The 16,389-nt window shown below is 40.7% G+C and overlaps 1 protein-coding gene across 5 annotated transcripts in view; it reads right to left on the bottom strand.

Annotated features, from left to right (window-relative positions):
* dpy19l3 (dpy-19 like C-mannosyltransferase 3) overlaps window positions 1–15,208 on the bottom strand; it is a 46,202-nt gene extending 30,994 nt beyond the window's left edge. The window contains exons 1-8 of one of the 5 annotated variants that reach the window (XM_046396392.1): window positions 14,936–15,079; window positions 14,508–14,610; window positions 14,235–14,361; window positions 12,923–13,050; window positions 6,719–7,045; window positions 4,865–4,955; window positions 2,458–2,579; window positions 1,757–1,902 (exon numbers count right to left, since the gene is read on the bottom strand). In XM_046396392.1, the coding sequence (XP_046252348.1) occupies window positions 1,757–1,902; window positions 2,458–2,579; window positions 4,865–4,955; window positions 6,719–7,045; window positions 12,923–13,050; window positions 14,235–14,352 (932 nt within the window). In that variant the 5' untranslated portion in view covers window positions 14,353–14,361; window positions 14,508–14,610; window positions 14,936–15,079. The other 4 variants (XM_046396460.1, XM_046396304.1, XM_046396212.1 and 1 more) reach the window with 4 other exon arrangements.
* Between the last annotated feature and the right edge of the window lie 1,181 nt (window positions 15,209–16,389).

Raw genomic sequence — 16,389 nt, 5'->3', positions numbered from 1 at the left:
CAAGTAAGTAAGTAATGTAATCCATCTAATATTCAAAGCATACAAATAAAGATAGGATTTCAGCATAATATTAAGGCGTGATCACAACCCACATATCCACTAATTCAAGGGCATGGAGGACATTCTCCTGTAAACAAACTACAACAAAGATATGAGATCTCCATAAGTTCTTTGAGATCACAATGTCTATGTTATTTCTCCCAAAAAGAAAACAATACATAGTTGTAACCTAAAATATTACATAAGGGCAACATAAATAAAGATGTGCAGTTCCATTGAAAAAGGCAACGATCTGTATTTCCATTCTGTTACTCTTCTTTCTTTGTATACATTCAAAGATGAGACCAGACTTCAGTCAAGCATTAATTTGAACCATTCAACAGCACTCCAACTGTTAACAGCCATTCACTGGTTCAGTCTTTGAAGCTATAGTAATACATGTGTATAATTTGCTTTAGTGTGCAAATTTGCCAACTGCATTAATGGCTGATCATCTGGCACCAGCTACTATGTTGGTCCATATTTAAATCTGTGTTTGAATTAAGATCTCATCCCAAGATATCATTTCTTAAGTTTTCACAGAATGTTTGCCATTATATATTTAAAAACTGACACCGACTGCACACCATGGCAAATGAAAACATGCCATTAAAGATTTGAGTGAGGGAATAAAAAAAAAACTTGAAGAGTTAAGGAAGAGCAACAGAAACGTTATTAGGTCCTGAGCAGGAAGTTGACTGAACAACTAAGGGTCTTTTTACAAACATCTCCTCTGAATTTAATACCAAAAGTTCAGAATTAGTCGAAGTGATACTGAACCAAATTCATTTCACTGTTTTGTTTTGCACAAAACAAAAAAAAAAAAAACATGTTGCAGCAATACTGCAATCTAAATGTGGTTTACACTGAATGAATTGTGAGATTTTGAGGTTTCAAACAGCACATGAAGGATCAGGCTTAAGGGAGGGTTCCCCACAAGGTCATTCAAAATAAGAAAATAAACCTGTTATGTCCCTACAGACTACGCTAAGTTGCTTCAGTGTCCCCACCACTTTCTGGAGATGCTCTGAAAGCAGGACGTCGTTTCTTGTAGTGTGACATACAACATCCTTACCCAGCAAACACTGAGACATTTAACAAATGTTGTTTCAATGTCCAATCATGATGTGTTGATTCGGCTCAGAAACAGATCCAAAATGAAAGTTGAGTCAACCTACAAGATGTTACCTGGCCGTCAGCTGGACAGCCTTCCCGGACGTCCTAGCAGCACTGAAATAATACATCAACTGGGTCAAAAAATGAAGTGGTTCTTTATTCTACCTCATGTGACTTTCTGGCAGAAAACCCTGAAGTCCAACTTCTCCCACGTGTGATCAAAAACAGCTTGTCAACAATTTCAAACTTTTTTTTGACAGAAATAATATGACAACACCTGGTAAATCTGTGATGCTACAAGTTACAGTGTGTACAGGAGACGTCATGCAGAGGGTGTTGAGCAGACAGTGTAAAATATCATAGAATACCTCTTATGTTGTAACATTTCAATGTCGTAGCAGCACTGTAACACTGTTGTGACAAGGTCACAAATGGAATATCATAGACACAGTGCTGCAGGGACACACTGTGTTTGAAGTGATTCTGCTGTGTAAACCTGCCATAACATTTACAGAGTCAAGCGTATGCCTGACAGCAGCATGCCACTCTCCCCCTTTCACTGTCTCACGCACACACTCATGAACACACAGTCATTACCTACCTGTTGAGGATGTACCAGACCCCAGTGAGAGCACCAGCCAGCCAAGAGCCAGACAGCAGCCATGCTGTGAGGTACAGAGCGATCACATACACCGCTTGGAGGGAGAACACTGTATAAATGTAGAAATACACTGGCTCCAGATACGACTGGACCACACACGCACAGGTGCACACACACGCACACACACACACACACACAGAAACCATTAGTTCATCAGGCACTGTAACTGAACACACAGGGAGCTGACCACAGTGACAGCAAGTGACTCAGGAACATTGTGGCATTTTCAAAGTCTGGTCTGATATTTCACTCCCTGGCATTCTTGTCACAGCGAGCTCACTGAGGAAGCTAAGTCGCTGTTCCTCAGTTAATTGATACGCCAATATAGAAACCTTTTCCTCCACTGTGACAAGTGCAAGTGCGCTATGCCATGTCAGCAAAAAAGACCTAAATGCCACAGTATCTCAAATGCCTCAGCTGACAGTCTACTAATATGACTACTTTATTAATAATAATAACAAAAGTCAAAATATTGGATTGTATTATTTTTTTACATCTGTCACACAAGAGGCTTTTTTTAAATTGGCTAAAATGACAAGAAAATTTGCGGTCGATCATTTTTTGATAGCGACACTCATTACTCTAGTCTTTTGTGTTTCAAAAGCCTATTGTTAATAGCTGACAACTGAGTGATGTGTTACCTGTATGGGCAACAATCTGTAGAGAACACTGAGAAAGACCTCTTGGTAGATATTCATTCGCTGTAGGAGATTAATGGTCCTCTTGGATTCTGTCAAGTTGTCATGGATCAAATCCGAGAGCCCTAGGAACACACAAATGTACACACTTTCACAATGACACACTGAAAACAATTATTCGGAAGTTGCATGATGAGTATGGTGCTATTAAAGAACAATAACAGTGTCTGAAACTTCTGTCAGCCAATGAAACCACAGATTGTTAGGCTTAAACTCCCTAATTGCTGAAAGCACAGTGGAACCCATCTTTGCATATGACCATGGAAGTCCTCAAAACATATCTTCTTTTCCTCTTTTTTAAAAACTAAAGACTGTTGGAGTGCTTTTTCTCCAAAATTTCCAGACAGATAACTGAGCATAAAAACAGCATGGAAACATGTCAGGGTTTATTACAGGGTTTTACAGACAGGCAAGACAATCTCCCCTAGAATTAAAAAATATATATATATAAAGCCACACCCTTTTCTCAGGACATGGTGGGGAACACAAAGCTCACAGGGAAAAAAATACTGAACTTATATTTCACAAGGTTGCCACAAACAATGCAGACATTATTTCTATAACTTGTGTTAACACTGGACTCATTAAGGTCATTGCTGAAATCCGGAATATGTGCAGGCAGTTGGTAAAAATATCTAATTGTGTAAAGCTGCAGCAAGTAGAGAAGGTCAAATTTAAATCAGGAGGTGACTCGTCTGTGTTTTCTGGTTAAACCAGGAAGTTTGTTTACAACCTGTCTGAACATCTGTCCTTGTCTTTCTGTCACTCTGTCTGACCTTTTTTTTTGCCAAACAATCTTAATGTGATCCATCTCAGTGAATTCACTTATAATATTGCAGATATGATAGAATGTAATAAACCAGTATTATCTTTTAACAATGGCATAACCACACCATGCAAAGGCTGGTGCTGACATGTGAGCTCATACACACTCTAGTGTCATTACTCCAGAGTGGGCACTGGGTGTAGTATAATTATCATGTATTTGGTTTGACTGAAATAAAGTGTGACAGCAAACTAGCAGCAGAGAGCTGAGTTTCTGCTGCAGGTTGGGACGTGTCAGGCCGATCACTGCTGTGTTCTTGATCCATGTAAAGCCATAAAAACCAGCACCGTTTTTCATAGACAAAACTACACATTATTCCCCCAACACACACACACACACCATCCACTCCACGATAATCATTCATTTTTATCTCTTTTTTCAAACTGTCATTTTTGCTTTATACCATTTCATTACCTTCTTCCTCTGTCCCTTATTGTCTCCTTAGCGTTCATTGCTCTTGCCCGTCTGAGTTCCTTCCCAGCTGTCCTTATGCCTTTCCTCTCATCCCTGCTTTCTTCTTTTTCTCCATTCACACCTCCTTCCATCCTCGCCTAATTTCTATAACCAGTCTTTCTTCCCTTCCCATATCAGCTTTTTATTTTCTCATTCCTTCCATCACTTCATCCTTCCTTCCATCCTTATAATTTGTCTCCTCCCTCACTCAAACTACTGTAGCTGCTGCACATCAAACCACTTTGCGATGCACTCAGAGTGAGACGGAAAGAGAGGTTGGTCAGTTCCTCAGCTGATTAGCCTACAGCTCAATTATTTGCCTTAGTGGAAAATTAGGCCTGTTTTCAACTCAGAATTTCACATGATAAAAGGAACAAAATAATTAGACTAATTTCCCTCAAACCAGACTGTGCGTCATGAGAAACTGCAATGATTTGTTCGGTCTGGTTGGGAAATAGCAGTGAAAGAGTGGGTAGAGACAGCCATCTGGTGTAGAAAAAAAACAAACAAAAAAAACAAAAACAAAAACAAAAAACTAAAAACTAAAAAATGTCAAGATTGGCCCTTAGATATCATAAGATCAACAACTATAGAGTCTCCCAAAATCACAACAAATCTCAAAATATCCACGAAATGCTTAGTTGTGTGATTTTACAGGAGCTAACGTCCGAGCTGCTAACATTACCCGAAAATTCTAACAGCATTCAGGAGCCGCTTCCAGGCAGTGCTACATGAACAGTGTTAGTCATGAACAGAGCTTCTATAAAACCTATAACCTGACAAAATAATACTGTCGGCTGAGTGCAAGTAGTAAGCCAGACACAGTTAAATAATCCATTTCTTATAATTTTGCTCCATGGTTTTGGGTTTGTATAAGCTAAAAAAATACACCCCCCTCTTAACTTTTTAGATGAAGAATATCTCTTACTGAAGCTACTTGCACCACAGTGTTCAGTATGAGGATTAAACCAAAGTTTACTAGGCTTGCTGTACCTTGTCATAACTGTTTGGTTATATATTACGTATTTTATACGTAATATATATACATATCACTATGACGGTAGTGTGTACCTTGCTGTATGGATGGAGCCTGCAACATTTGCTTGAAGTATGAGTAGTACAGTCCACACTCTGTCCGAAATGAGATCTCCCGCTCCACTTCCTGAAAGCAAAAAAAGGAACTCTGGTTGTATGAAAGCAAGCACTTCTGTTCTGTGTAATATGGAAAACAGATCTCCTGGCAAGACACAACATAAACATAGAGGCAAAGCAGCTAATAATCAAAAAGCAGCTCGTAATCCTCTACAGTAACAATAAGACAGGTAACACGTTGTGTTTGTGGGGGTGTGTGCGGTGGGAGGATGTCTTCCCAGGAGATTTCCCGCTTGCCATGCATGATTACTGTTCCACTGGGGGGTAAAGCACAGAGCAAACAGCGAACAACCAGCTGCAGAATATTAAGTTAATCATCATACTTATATTAAGTTAATCATCATACTTAATCGTCATACTCAGTTTGTAAAGCTTAAAGCTGTTCTGGGCTAAAAAGAAATGATTTGACTATTGTGATACATATTGACATATCTGATATAAAACTGAAGAAAGCCTGTTTCTCCAATAATGTCCCTGCACAGATGAATGAAGTTATTCCTAGTTTTCTTAAAATCTATTTAATAAAAACCAAACCATTTTCTGTTTATTATAACAATTATATTTATGTGTCATCTTTTTCTAGTAATGACATATGATTAATAATTCATCCCACATTAAAAGACTGTAACCCTGGTCCATCACAACCCTACCTTACACATGGACTAAATGACTAAGAGGGAACGGTATCAGTGATTCCGACTTGCTTAACAGCTTAAGCTATTAAGCTGAAAAAGACACAAATTCACCATGAAATGACATTTAAACAGACTTTATGTGTAAAATGATTCGTATATTCCAAAGCCACCCACAGAAGTACTCATATAACTAGCTTACGGGACATAAAGGACATGTACAATGATTCTCTAATTCATTTCTAATTCATGTCATGCTCTTTGAATACATTATACCAATACACTATGACATGTGTAGGAGACAAAAAACACTCAGGACAGAACCTGAGTCACTTACAATCATTGTAGATGACTACCTTGCAAAGTATCACACACACACAGTCACCACACTAACCCCTACCATGAGCTGAGACTGGACCGCTGAGGAGTGTGACAGTTTTTATTTGCACTGCATCACTGACTGCTCCTGCTGGAACACAGCACAGACTTCTGCTGTGAATATGAGCTTACCTGCGCTGCACTGCGCCTGGTTAAGGTTCGAGTTAAAACAGCATCATAACAAGGGCTCAACATGAACTTTTAGAAGCACATCTAATCCTCATCTGTCTACACACAAAAATCACTTGTCTGGGTAAAAATGACAAAACAGATGTTTTTGTTTTGTTTTGGGGTTTTTTTTGTCATTTTTGTTTGTCAACACAGAATTCAGACCAAGAAGCAGTTGAAAGCATCAAACAGTGTTAACATATAAATGATTCATATTTTTGAATTAAGAATTTTAGTGGATATGTGTGATGTTTTCACCTCAACAAATCATGTTCACACTCATTTAAAATATACGTATATAAGGCAGACTATATCATATTTTACTCAATTAAAATAAAATCACCAATATAAAATTACACTCACATAAAGGCAATGAGTAGGTCAGCTAAAATGGACTCTAAACACGGGAAGCACCAATTGATGATTATGATTCATTTAACTAAACAGCTGAATAATGAGTGGAACATAGTGTGAAGAGATGTGGTATTTATTTTTAATGACTTTGAGTGAACTTATCGTCCACTGTCCCACAAAAAAATTCCACCTATCCAGGACGAGCAGCCAAGCTTTACTGTCGAGCACTGATAACTCCTACCGTGAGCTGAGAGAACCACAGCAGATTCTCATGTATGGCGTTGACGCACCAGGCCTGAGTCAGTGCCAGCAGCCCAGCCAATAAAAGTCCAGCTGCCATGGAAACACACTGTCGCCAAGGCCACAGGGATAGAATGCCTGAACCAGAATAAGTACCAAATCCTCCAAGCAGAGAAACCTCCTCTGTACCCCCCTCTTGCGTGGCATTAGGCCTTTCTGTCCTCCATTTGATGTTACTGCTGCAGCTCTCTTCAGCTGGTGTATCTTGTGAGAGGCCCAAATTACATTCGAGCTTGCTCAGTTTAGCTCTCTTACGAAGCTCCATTGCCTGAGAAGATGGAGATTATCAATAAGTTCTTAGATCCTTTGATGAGCTGAATCCAGGTAGATAAACAGTATGCTCCTGGGTTAAGCTATAGAACTGATCCAAATCCATTATGACAGTAAATGTAAATGCGGTGTGTTTTTCTTTTCTTGAAGTCAGTCCAAATAAATTAGCTTTATAATCGCTTCAAGTTCCTTGCCAAAGGAAATATGCAAAAGCTTTCTCTGAGGGAATGAGCAGCTGATTTCCTTCCCAATCCTTCTTTTGAGTTTGCTCGAGGCAAAACAAGCCTTGGATTTTTACCAAGAACTCTGATGAGATGGCTAATCCTTAGTTTAAATTAAGGGCAAAGAGAAAAGGCCTGGCTAACAAGTTCACACATTGCTCATTACCCTGAAAGCTAGTTCACTTCTCAGAAGGCACCGATCCTCTTCTCTCTGTTCCTCTCTGTTACCATTTCCTCTTCATGGATCTTTGAGTAACTCCCATGTCTCTGATGTGGTGCATGAAGAATCCCAGCGAAGGTCCGTCCAGCACTGGCCTTGCACCATCTCCCCTCTGCTTAATGTCTTCCAGAACCAATCTCAGCCTCCCCTCATCTCTAGAGACTTTAAAACCAAACGATATCTTTACAAATTCTCTACAAATCAGCGACTAAGTATGTAGAGCGAGGCAAACATAAAGACTGTGCTGTAAGCCTGCGAACAACTGGATGGGCTGTAGAAAACCGGAGCAGCCAGAGGGAGGGAAAGAAAAGAGGGTTGACTACTGGTGACCTCTTGTCTATAAAAACACACATGCACACAGGAAAAGAATAAGATGGGGTGGGGGTGGGAAGCACTGGGGAGTACATGTTGGAACATCATTCGGAAAATGCAGAGAACATTTGTTAGAGTGTTAGTGGATCTGGAACCGACGTCAAGCTGTGAGCACATGTCTGAAATCAAGTCCATGAGGTAACTGTCTCACTGCATACCTAAGAGTGGTGATAATAAGCATTGTAACAGTGTGTGCGTGTGTGAAAGACACAAAGAGCAAAAGAACGAGAAGAACCTTATGATAAACCCTCCAGACTCCATCACCTCAGGCTTATGGCGATAAAACATTCCCTCAACAACACATTAGCTGAAGAAACCACTTGTGAGACTATTAAAACAACAGCTTCTCCACAGTCACATAGGGTCAGGTCATGCAGCAACAATCCCAAAATACCAACATCAAGCAGGAAGGACTCCCAAGCTCACAAATTACTTTCCAGCATGTTGCACGGTCCTTTCCATCTTATTCGACCTGGACACACTAGAGTGCATATGTGTGTATGCGAGACAGTAAGTGGAAAAGTGAAAATAACAGAGAGAAAGACAGAGAGAGAGGGATTGGGTCCCTAAGGGCAGGAAACTACCTCATCTCAACTGGCTGAGGGAGCAACAGAAAGTAGTTCAAGGTGAGGTCAGACTACTGTATATCGAAAGGTATGTTAGCTGTACACTGGATCATTTGCTCTGACTTGAAAAAGTATGTACCCATGCAGAGTACACATGTACTAAACCACAATACACTGTTGACTTGTTGGGTTGCTCTCAAAACAGGCAGTTGTCAAAACCACTGACAGGTCTTAGATGAGAAGAGTCTCAGTAGTTTTCACTTGTTGTGTTGAGAAGTTTTAACAAAACTTTCTGTCTTCCTGCATTTGCATGATGTCAGAAATACATTTTAACCATTGTGTTTTTCTATATAATGCAGCACAGTGTTGAAAGTGTTACTTATTACATTCTTTCTTAACAAATTTGGAAATCAAGTAATTTTCTTATTCCCCAAAAAAGTGTATTTAAACCAATAAATTAATATTAAAGCAAGTAGTCTAATGGCTTGAACTAATGACTAACAGTCGACTAAGAAAATAGTCAGGGTAGCCTAAGAGACTGGATGCTCCAGGAACATCTTTTACAGAGACAGAGCAAGAACAGACCATGAACAGGATGGCTGGTGTCTTTAATGACGTTATGGGCTCTTTTTGCACCAAGTGTTGTAAATGTTGTGCACTTGTGCCGGTTCTGCGGCAATAATTTTAACTACTGTCTTTACAGCTCTCTGTTGTTTTTTTTACAGACCTGTGCAGTCAGGCAGCTGAACCACACTGTGGAGCAGCCCGAGAGCCCACCCTCAAAGCCCTTTTAAAGACGTATAATAGTATAATTTCCTCGGGTCTTCCTAAAGTCAAAACTGATTTATTTTGTCCTGTTGACATTAAGAGAGATTAAGATATTGCTTTCATGACACCACAGGGCTAGGTCTTCCACTGCACTCATGTAGGCCCTCTCATCACTGTCACTTATTAGTCCAATCATGGCGATGTCACTAGCCAATTTTAAGTGACTGAAACCATCACTAAGACAGTCTAAAAGTGCTAGTGTGGACCCACGCTGATTCATATAAAAAGAAGCATTTCCAGATTTAACCAGCTCTGTGTGCATTCTTAGACACAGGCTTTGATAGCACTAACAGAAGGAAATATTTCACACACACACACACACACACACACCTACATATTTGGGCACTGTGTGATGATTTCGGTCAGGAGCCCTCTTATTTCGGGGAAATGTTCGCCTGTGACCTGCATTTATTTTGAATCAAAGCATCTGTCCGCCTCTTCACTTTACACACACATACAGCAAACAGAGAACACAAGCATAAGAACACAAACTGCATCTGTACGGATTCCACTCAATTAACTGGATGTGCTGTTTTGTCTCTCTGTGACAAAAAGTCATCCATTATCCTGTGCAGATTGCCTCTATGTGGGTCAAGACACATTGCATATTTGCACGAGAAACAGATGAGGCGCCTGGCTGGTACGGCGAGCTGCAGACAAAACAAGCTCTGAGGCGTAGCAGGGCCTGCCTGCTCAGATGTTTTCTTTGATACCTTGCTTTGTCCATTCTGTGATGAGGGTAATGCTTTGACAAAATCTGAAGCAGTATAGATGTAACTTTGTTTTCTGGTATGGGGATTCAGGTTCAAGATTCAAGCTGATTTAGAGAAATCTGATCTCACCAGGGTTTTGTCTTCAGCCTCTCACTCTCTTTGATGTCTAGATAGCTTAATTAGCTTTAAAGGAAATAAACTGAAGCATATTTATCAATTTAATGTACATTTCTGATGATACACTCTATAAAAATGTCCCCTGCAGAACCATTTAATCATAGAGGGATCATTTATAGAACCAAAAGATCTCCTACTGCTAGGCGGTTAGGTGAAACCATGACTCCATGATTTAAGCTGAGGAAAATGTTAACAAATGTGTTAAATGGAAAATGCTAAAAGATAACGCGATGTCAGTGATAAGCAGTTTGGATAAAAACAAGAGATAAACAAATTATCATCACTGCGTTTTATGTCATAACATCCGTAGCAACACACAACGTGAGACTAAACCAAGTCAGTCCAAGTGACCTGCATTGCTTGCCTCGGTCGACTGAGGCATATCCCAAAAACAAATGACTATTACTGCATCGCTATATGAAGCAAAAACAACAAACAGCATTCATTTACATTCTGCTCCAGTTACGACTCTGACAGAGCAATCTGTTCTGCCATGTCAACCAGATCAAAATCTGCTATGTATATCTCAGTTTGACCCAGAGTGTCAAACACACAGAGTGTCGGTGAGGCTTTGGAAGGGGGGATTTAAATTACATCATATTTGGCAGAGCACAATGTTCTGTTGCCGTACAACACTGAACAGACTATAAAAAGGACTGTTCAAACACCAGTCACCATGGTGTTTTAGGATATTTTTTTGTGGTTCACTTAATGGCCTTGAAAATCAATCACATGCAGTGAATGGAAAAACAATCTTCTCAATCCAGGATGGAGTGTTTATGACGTGTTTGTATGCCGTTGTACCGAGAAAGCTCGATGTGTCGACGTGTCTCATTGGCACTCTTGTCGAAGCTGCATTTCCTCTTGAGATGCACAAAATTAAATGTTAAAACCAGGAGACATTTTCCATCTGTATAAAAATATCCCCATCTGTGATGTGGTTGATGACTCTTGCACATGGAAGGCAAATCCATAGGTAACCTCCATATTAAAGTGTCAGGTACATCAACATGGCCCTCTCTGCTGCTTTTTAACAAGTGCCTCATAAAAGAGATAAAAGAGTTTATGCGTTTTCAGCATTCCCAGATCTTCATAGGCTGTCACGGACTCAGTGGATATGCTTAAATCGTCAGTGAGACATACTCAGCCACTAAAACATCTACAGGGGACAAAGAAGTTGGCAGTAAGTTGTCACATAACGATTCATCATGTATATTTTTTTTAACGTGCACAGGTTCATTCAGAAATCCAGTAAACAGCAACATTAGCCTGATGCATTCTAGTACAGAGAAAAAGTCAAAATCCTCTTCAAAAATCTGCCAACTTAAATCTACCGTGCTTGGATCAAATAATAAATATAGTTGCTTGTGAAACACCATTTCTTGTCTATCTCCCAGTCTTACTGGCTGTTGTCTACTTGTGGAATTGGAATAACAATACATACCCCAAGAGAAACGTTCTAAATGTGATCCCTGCTGCCATCTTTGGGATACTTCTTTGTAAGAATACTGCTACACCACACTATTGATACGGTATTGTGATATTTTGTTTAGTTATAGTGAATCGATGATTTACTGGCAACCAGTGTCGCCTGTTGTCTGCTGGAACAGGTTCCGGCACCCCCGCAACCCTGACAGATAAGCGACATCAAAAATGGATGGACACTGAATTGATCCTGAAACACTGTATTGATTATTAATTAATAGTTAAATGCAAAGACGGGCGGCACGGTGGTGCAGTGGTTAGCACTGCTTCACAGCAAGAGGGTTTCCAGGTTCAAATCCCGGTCTGGACCCTTCTGTATTCACATGTTCTCCCTGTGCCTGCGTGGGTTTTCTCCGGGTTCTCTGGCTTCCCCCCACAATCCCAAAAACATGCACATTAGGTTAATTGGCTACTCTACATTGCCCCTAGGTGTGAGTGTGTATGTGTGGTTGTCTGTCTTTGTGTGTCAGTCCTGCGATTGACTGATGACCAGTCCAGGGTCTTGCCTGTAATCAGCTGGGATAGGATCCAGCCCCCTATGACCCTGACAGATAAGCAGTATAGAAAATGGATGGCATGCCAATATTATTTTTTTTTTATTGTTTTTAATTTGTTTACCTAACGAATCCTGCATTTTTACCAATATAGGCAATATATAGTCAATTAATGTTGTTAATGTTCTAAATAGGATGATGGAGGATGTTTGATAAATATACTTTGATAAATGCACTGTTGTAGCTGGAAAGAAGTTTTACTCAGATTCAAAGCACACGGTGGTGTGTTCTTTACATTATGACAGTTTTCTTAAAATTAGATTTTAAAAAAAATTGATCTCTGTCACAATAACCTGAGACACAACCCCTACATTTTGATATCTATTGTAACAGCAGATTCTTGCAATACACAGGTCCACTGTGACATGCATCCAAAAACAACAGCTCGTCCATATGTAACAAAAACTGTTGCCCCTAATTACAGCAAAACATGACACCGATTTAGGTTTTACAAGATACAGGGTCTTTTATACTTAACTATATTTAACTGATGCACCACTTTAACCCTCCTTTAATAAAAATGAATTTCATTCTTGATGTGTCCCTAAGGTCACTGCATAAGAACAACAACATACCTTGTGATAAACTTACTTGCGGGGTCATTCAGCTATATTATTCACTCAGACGTAGTTCCAACAGACTCGCATAAGCTTAAAGGCAGTCTGTATGAAAGCCAAGTGTGTCTCATTAAGGCCCTCCTGACAGTCACTTCACTTGCAGCATCAACAAATTCCTTTACCTTGATGTTGGAGAACCACAGGTCGTTCTCATGTAGGGTGGCCACATAGATACAGCAGAGCAGGCCAAGACCAACTGACACAGACCAGCCAACCGATGTCCAGATGATTGCTGCCCATGACCAATCACCTGCAGAAGCATTAACATGTCATCAAGTTGTTGTGATAAGTGACATTTTAAGAAAACGGCCAACATAACATGATTAGTATTTTTGCATATAAAACAACGCTAAAAAGATACCACAGATTAGAAGTACAGCTTTAGAGAATAAAATGAACAATGGCTGAATTCTATTTAGCTTCTTCAGTTTTAGGGTCCAAGAACTAGTCTATGACCACATCAGACATCAAAAGTGTTTTTAAGTTGTTCCCTGTGGCGAGACTAGCTTCAAAACCAGGGATCACACCACCAAGGTCCCCGCCTTTGTCTGCTGCCAGATCCACACTGCACCTGACCCCTTTGACTCCCCCCTTCGTTTGGCGGAACCACAGGAGGACAGATCCATGTCCCTGCTTCAGGCTGGGCCCGGTCACCAAGCGCTCCCTAACGTGCCCCTTCCCCAGGCCTGGCTCCAGGAGGGCAGGGCCCCAGTAACCCTCCAGCGCAGGTTACACTTGTCTATGCTTTTCTTCTTCATCAAGGTCTTCGTGAATAGCGCTTTGTCTGGCCCTTCACCCAGGACAAGTTTGTCGTGGGAGACCCTTCTAGGGACATACTGCCCCCGTCAAAATAGCTCCTAGGATCATTAGGGTGCTCAGAGCCCTACACCACGATAAGGTGGTGGTCCATGGAGGGGTCCATCATTCATTTCATTAACAACACCTGTGCTTTTCCAACAGGTCAAACTGTCAGTAGTAAATAAGGCTTTATTGTGGGTAAAGCACATTTATGTTGGCTGTATTTTGTTAAAATGAAATACAAATTTCTCATATAACACAAAACGCATTGATTCTGATCAGAAGAACACAAAATGTCAGTTCACTGTGTTTACTGTCCTCTGTAGATGCAATACAGGCAAAACATGACTGCCTATTCAAGGGCACAAGAGAAGTAAAAGTTAGGAAAACATGGCATTTCATTAAAACCCAATTGATTACTTCCCTTCCCATTCGGCACCCACAGCAGGTCAGAGGTCAGGATCAAACGCAGAACACTGACCCTGGAGCTGAATCTAGCTCAAGGGCCCTTCAGCAAGGCGAATGACTGCCAACCATGCTCACCCCTGGGTCAAAGAGCGCTTTCTGCCGTCACAAGGCCCCACAGCCAAAAAGCTGCCAACGAAAATCAGGTCGGTGGGACGACGGTTCACTCACCGTGCAAGATCTTCTCTGAATGATGGTCGGTGCAACAGTTGGATTGCTGTGACTGAAACTCTGCACCGAGAGGGGGCTCCTTCCCCCTGCTGCCCTTCCTCTGACGCAGGGCTGTCATGTTGAAACACTACAACCAGACGGAGCAGGAGTAGGAGTGAGGCTAGTGATTAACCACATATGAACATATACCAAGTGATGACCCTCATGCACACACACAGACATGTATCCCCAGCACAGAACCGCGTGTGCTCTCCTGCAAACAACAACCCTCACCACTTGTTTGTTTTCCTTCACTGTCACTAGCCTTTCATCCAAACACTGATGGAGAGATGGGGCTGCACGGGCCTGCTTACAGCGGCATTTCCTGGTCACGTCGCTGCCAGAATAACGTGAGACATCACATCTCATCTACGACACCGACAGCAGCCAAACTACACTGATCCTACTGATCCTGTATTTAAGCAGGATGACAGCCTATAATAGTAGTGATGCGAATAGTGAGGCACTGAATACCATAAAGTACGACAGTTGGTAGGTTTTAAGTCCTACTGTGCACGGACATACTTCGTCAGTCGTATTATATTGAACGCGCATTTTGCATAAAGGCGCGCAGTCCTGTTATGGACGCCAGCTTTTTTTTCTGTCTTGACAGAAACAAAGACGAATACGATTTGAGCCAACCGTGCATTTATAAGCCTCACCCTCCCGGTCTGGCTGGTAGGATGGTCCGACAGCACTCCTCTACCTCCCCCTCTCTCTCCCTCTTTCTCTCTATCTCCCTCGCTCTTTCATCTTTCGCTCCTCTTTCTTTCCTTCACGTTAAAATTCATCGGTCAGCTTCAGCTTCTTACCGCACTGGGTTTAACCACGGCACAATACCGGAACACAAGAGTGCCTGCTTTCAAAATAAAAGCGTAAGAATGGCGCCTTTGTAAAAGGCAAGCGATTTTAAGAAGTCAGGAGACACAAACAATATGTTTGGGCGGGTTTAGTCCCTCCTGGTCTCTAGCTCTGAGGGACCGATAACTGAACTGATGTGAGCTGAAACGGAAAAATTGTTTGTGTGCTAAGAAGGATATCATTAATCTCACTGGAAAAGCCAGAGCCCATTTTCTGGCCCCTTTTCACTGACTTCAGTCACTTTGACTTGACTTGCGAGAAAAGCACAGGTGTAATCTTTAACACTACAGATAGCCCAGCAACGTCAGGTGTCCTGTCTTCAAAAAGCCAGCATGCACGATGCCAGGACCCTGGAAGTGTTTAAAATGCAGCCATCATTAAATAAATGTGATGTTTATTAATCTCTATGTTTTCTCAATTCCTGCTATGGCGTGAGAAGATGGTTATCACCCAATTTTGCTATGCTTTTTAGTCTATTTTAGTTAATCGTTTTGGTTTTACAGCCTGTAGATAAATGTAAATGTAAATTTACATTGTATTAAGCTCAGACACTGCTGATCGATCTTGTTTATGCAGCTATTTTCAGTAAAGCAGCTATTTTCAGAAAAAAAAAGGCTTTCAGCCACAATGTACTACCTGCCCAGCACCAAACAAAAGACAGCTAATGTAAAAATAAAAAAAAAACAGCTTGGGAAGAAAATGGAATATCTAACAAGGCAAAACCACAAATATTTCACAGGAGTTGGCAGCAACCACAGCAGAAGTGAAAGAAGGGTGAATATTGGACCGTGGCTGAAAACACAACGTCAAAAAATAAACAAAAAAATCCCATTGTTGCTCTTTGTCTGCTGGATGTGTATTATAGACAAAGCAGATGCAGGACCATGTGACTGTTACTGTGGAGGACTTCTGCACCATTATGGCCAGCAATCAATGAATGCAACTTTAAATTATACAGAAGGAAAGGGCGCTTTTTAAGAAAGACTACTGTCGACATTTCACTGTTTGGAAAATAAACCTGAAGTATGTAAACTGAATAAATACTAGTTTAATTGTCATGTTTGCATGTCTTATAAAATGTCAGCTAATAAATATGTTAATTAATTCCTTCATTTTGGTTTTGATTGAAAAGAAAAAGTAAGACATATATTCTACTTGACAAGGAAAAGAGTAATGCACTTTGGTTCAACAACATAAATGTAGTCAACAAATAAACTTTTTTCTACCATATTGAAGATACATAGAGAAGAGAGGA

The sequence above is a fragment of the Scatophagus argus genome, chromosome 1 (assembly GCF_020382885.2).
Source record: "Scatophagus argus isolate fScaArg1 chromosome 1, fScaArg1.pri, whole genome shotgun sequence".
In the NCBI taxonomy this organism is placed as follows: domain Eukaryota; kingdom Metazoa; phylum Chordata; class Actinopteri; family Scatophagidae; genus Scatophagus; species Scatophagus argus.
The sequence above is the reverse complement of the archived record's forward strand: the minus strand, read 5'-3'. Positions and strand labels throughout refer to the sequence as shown.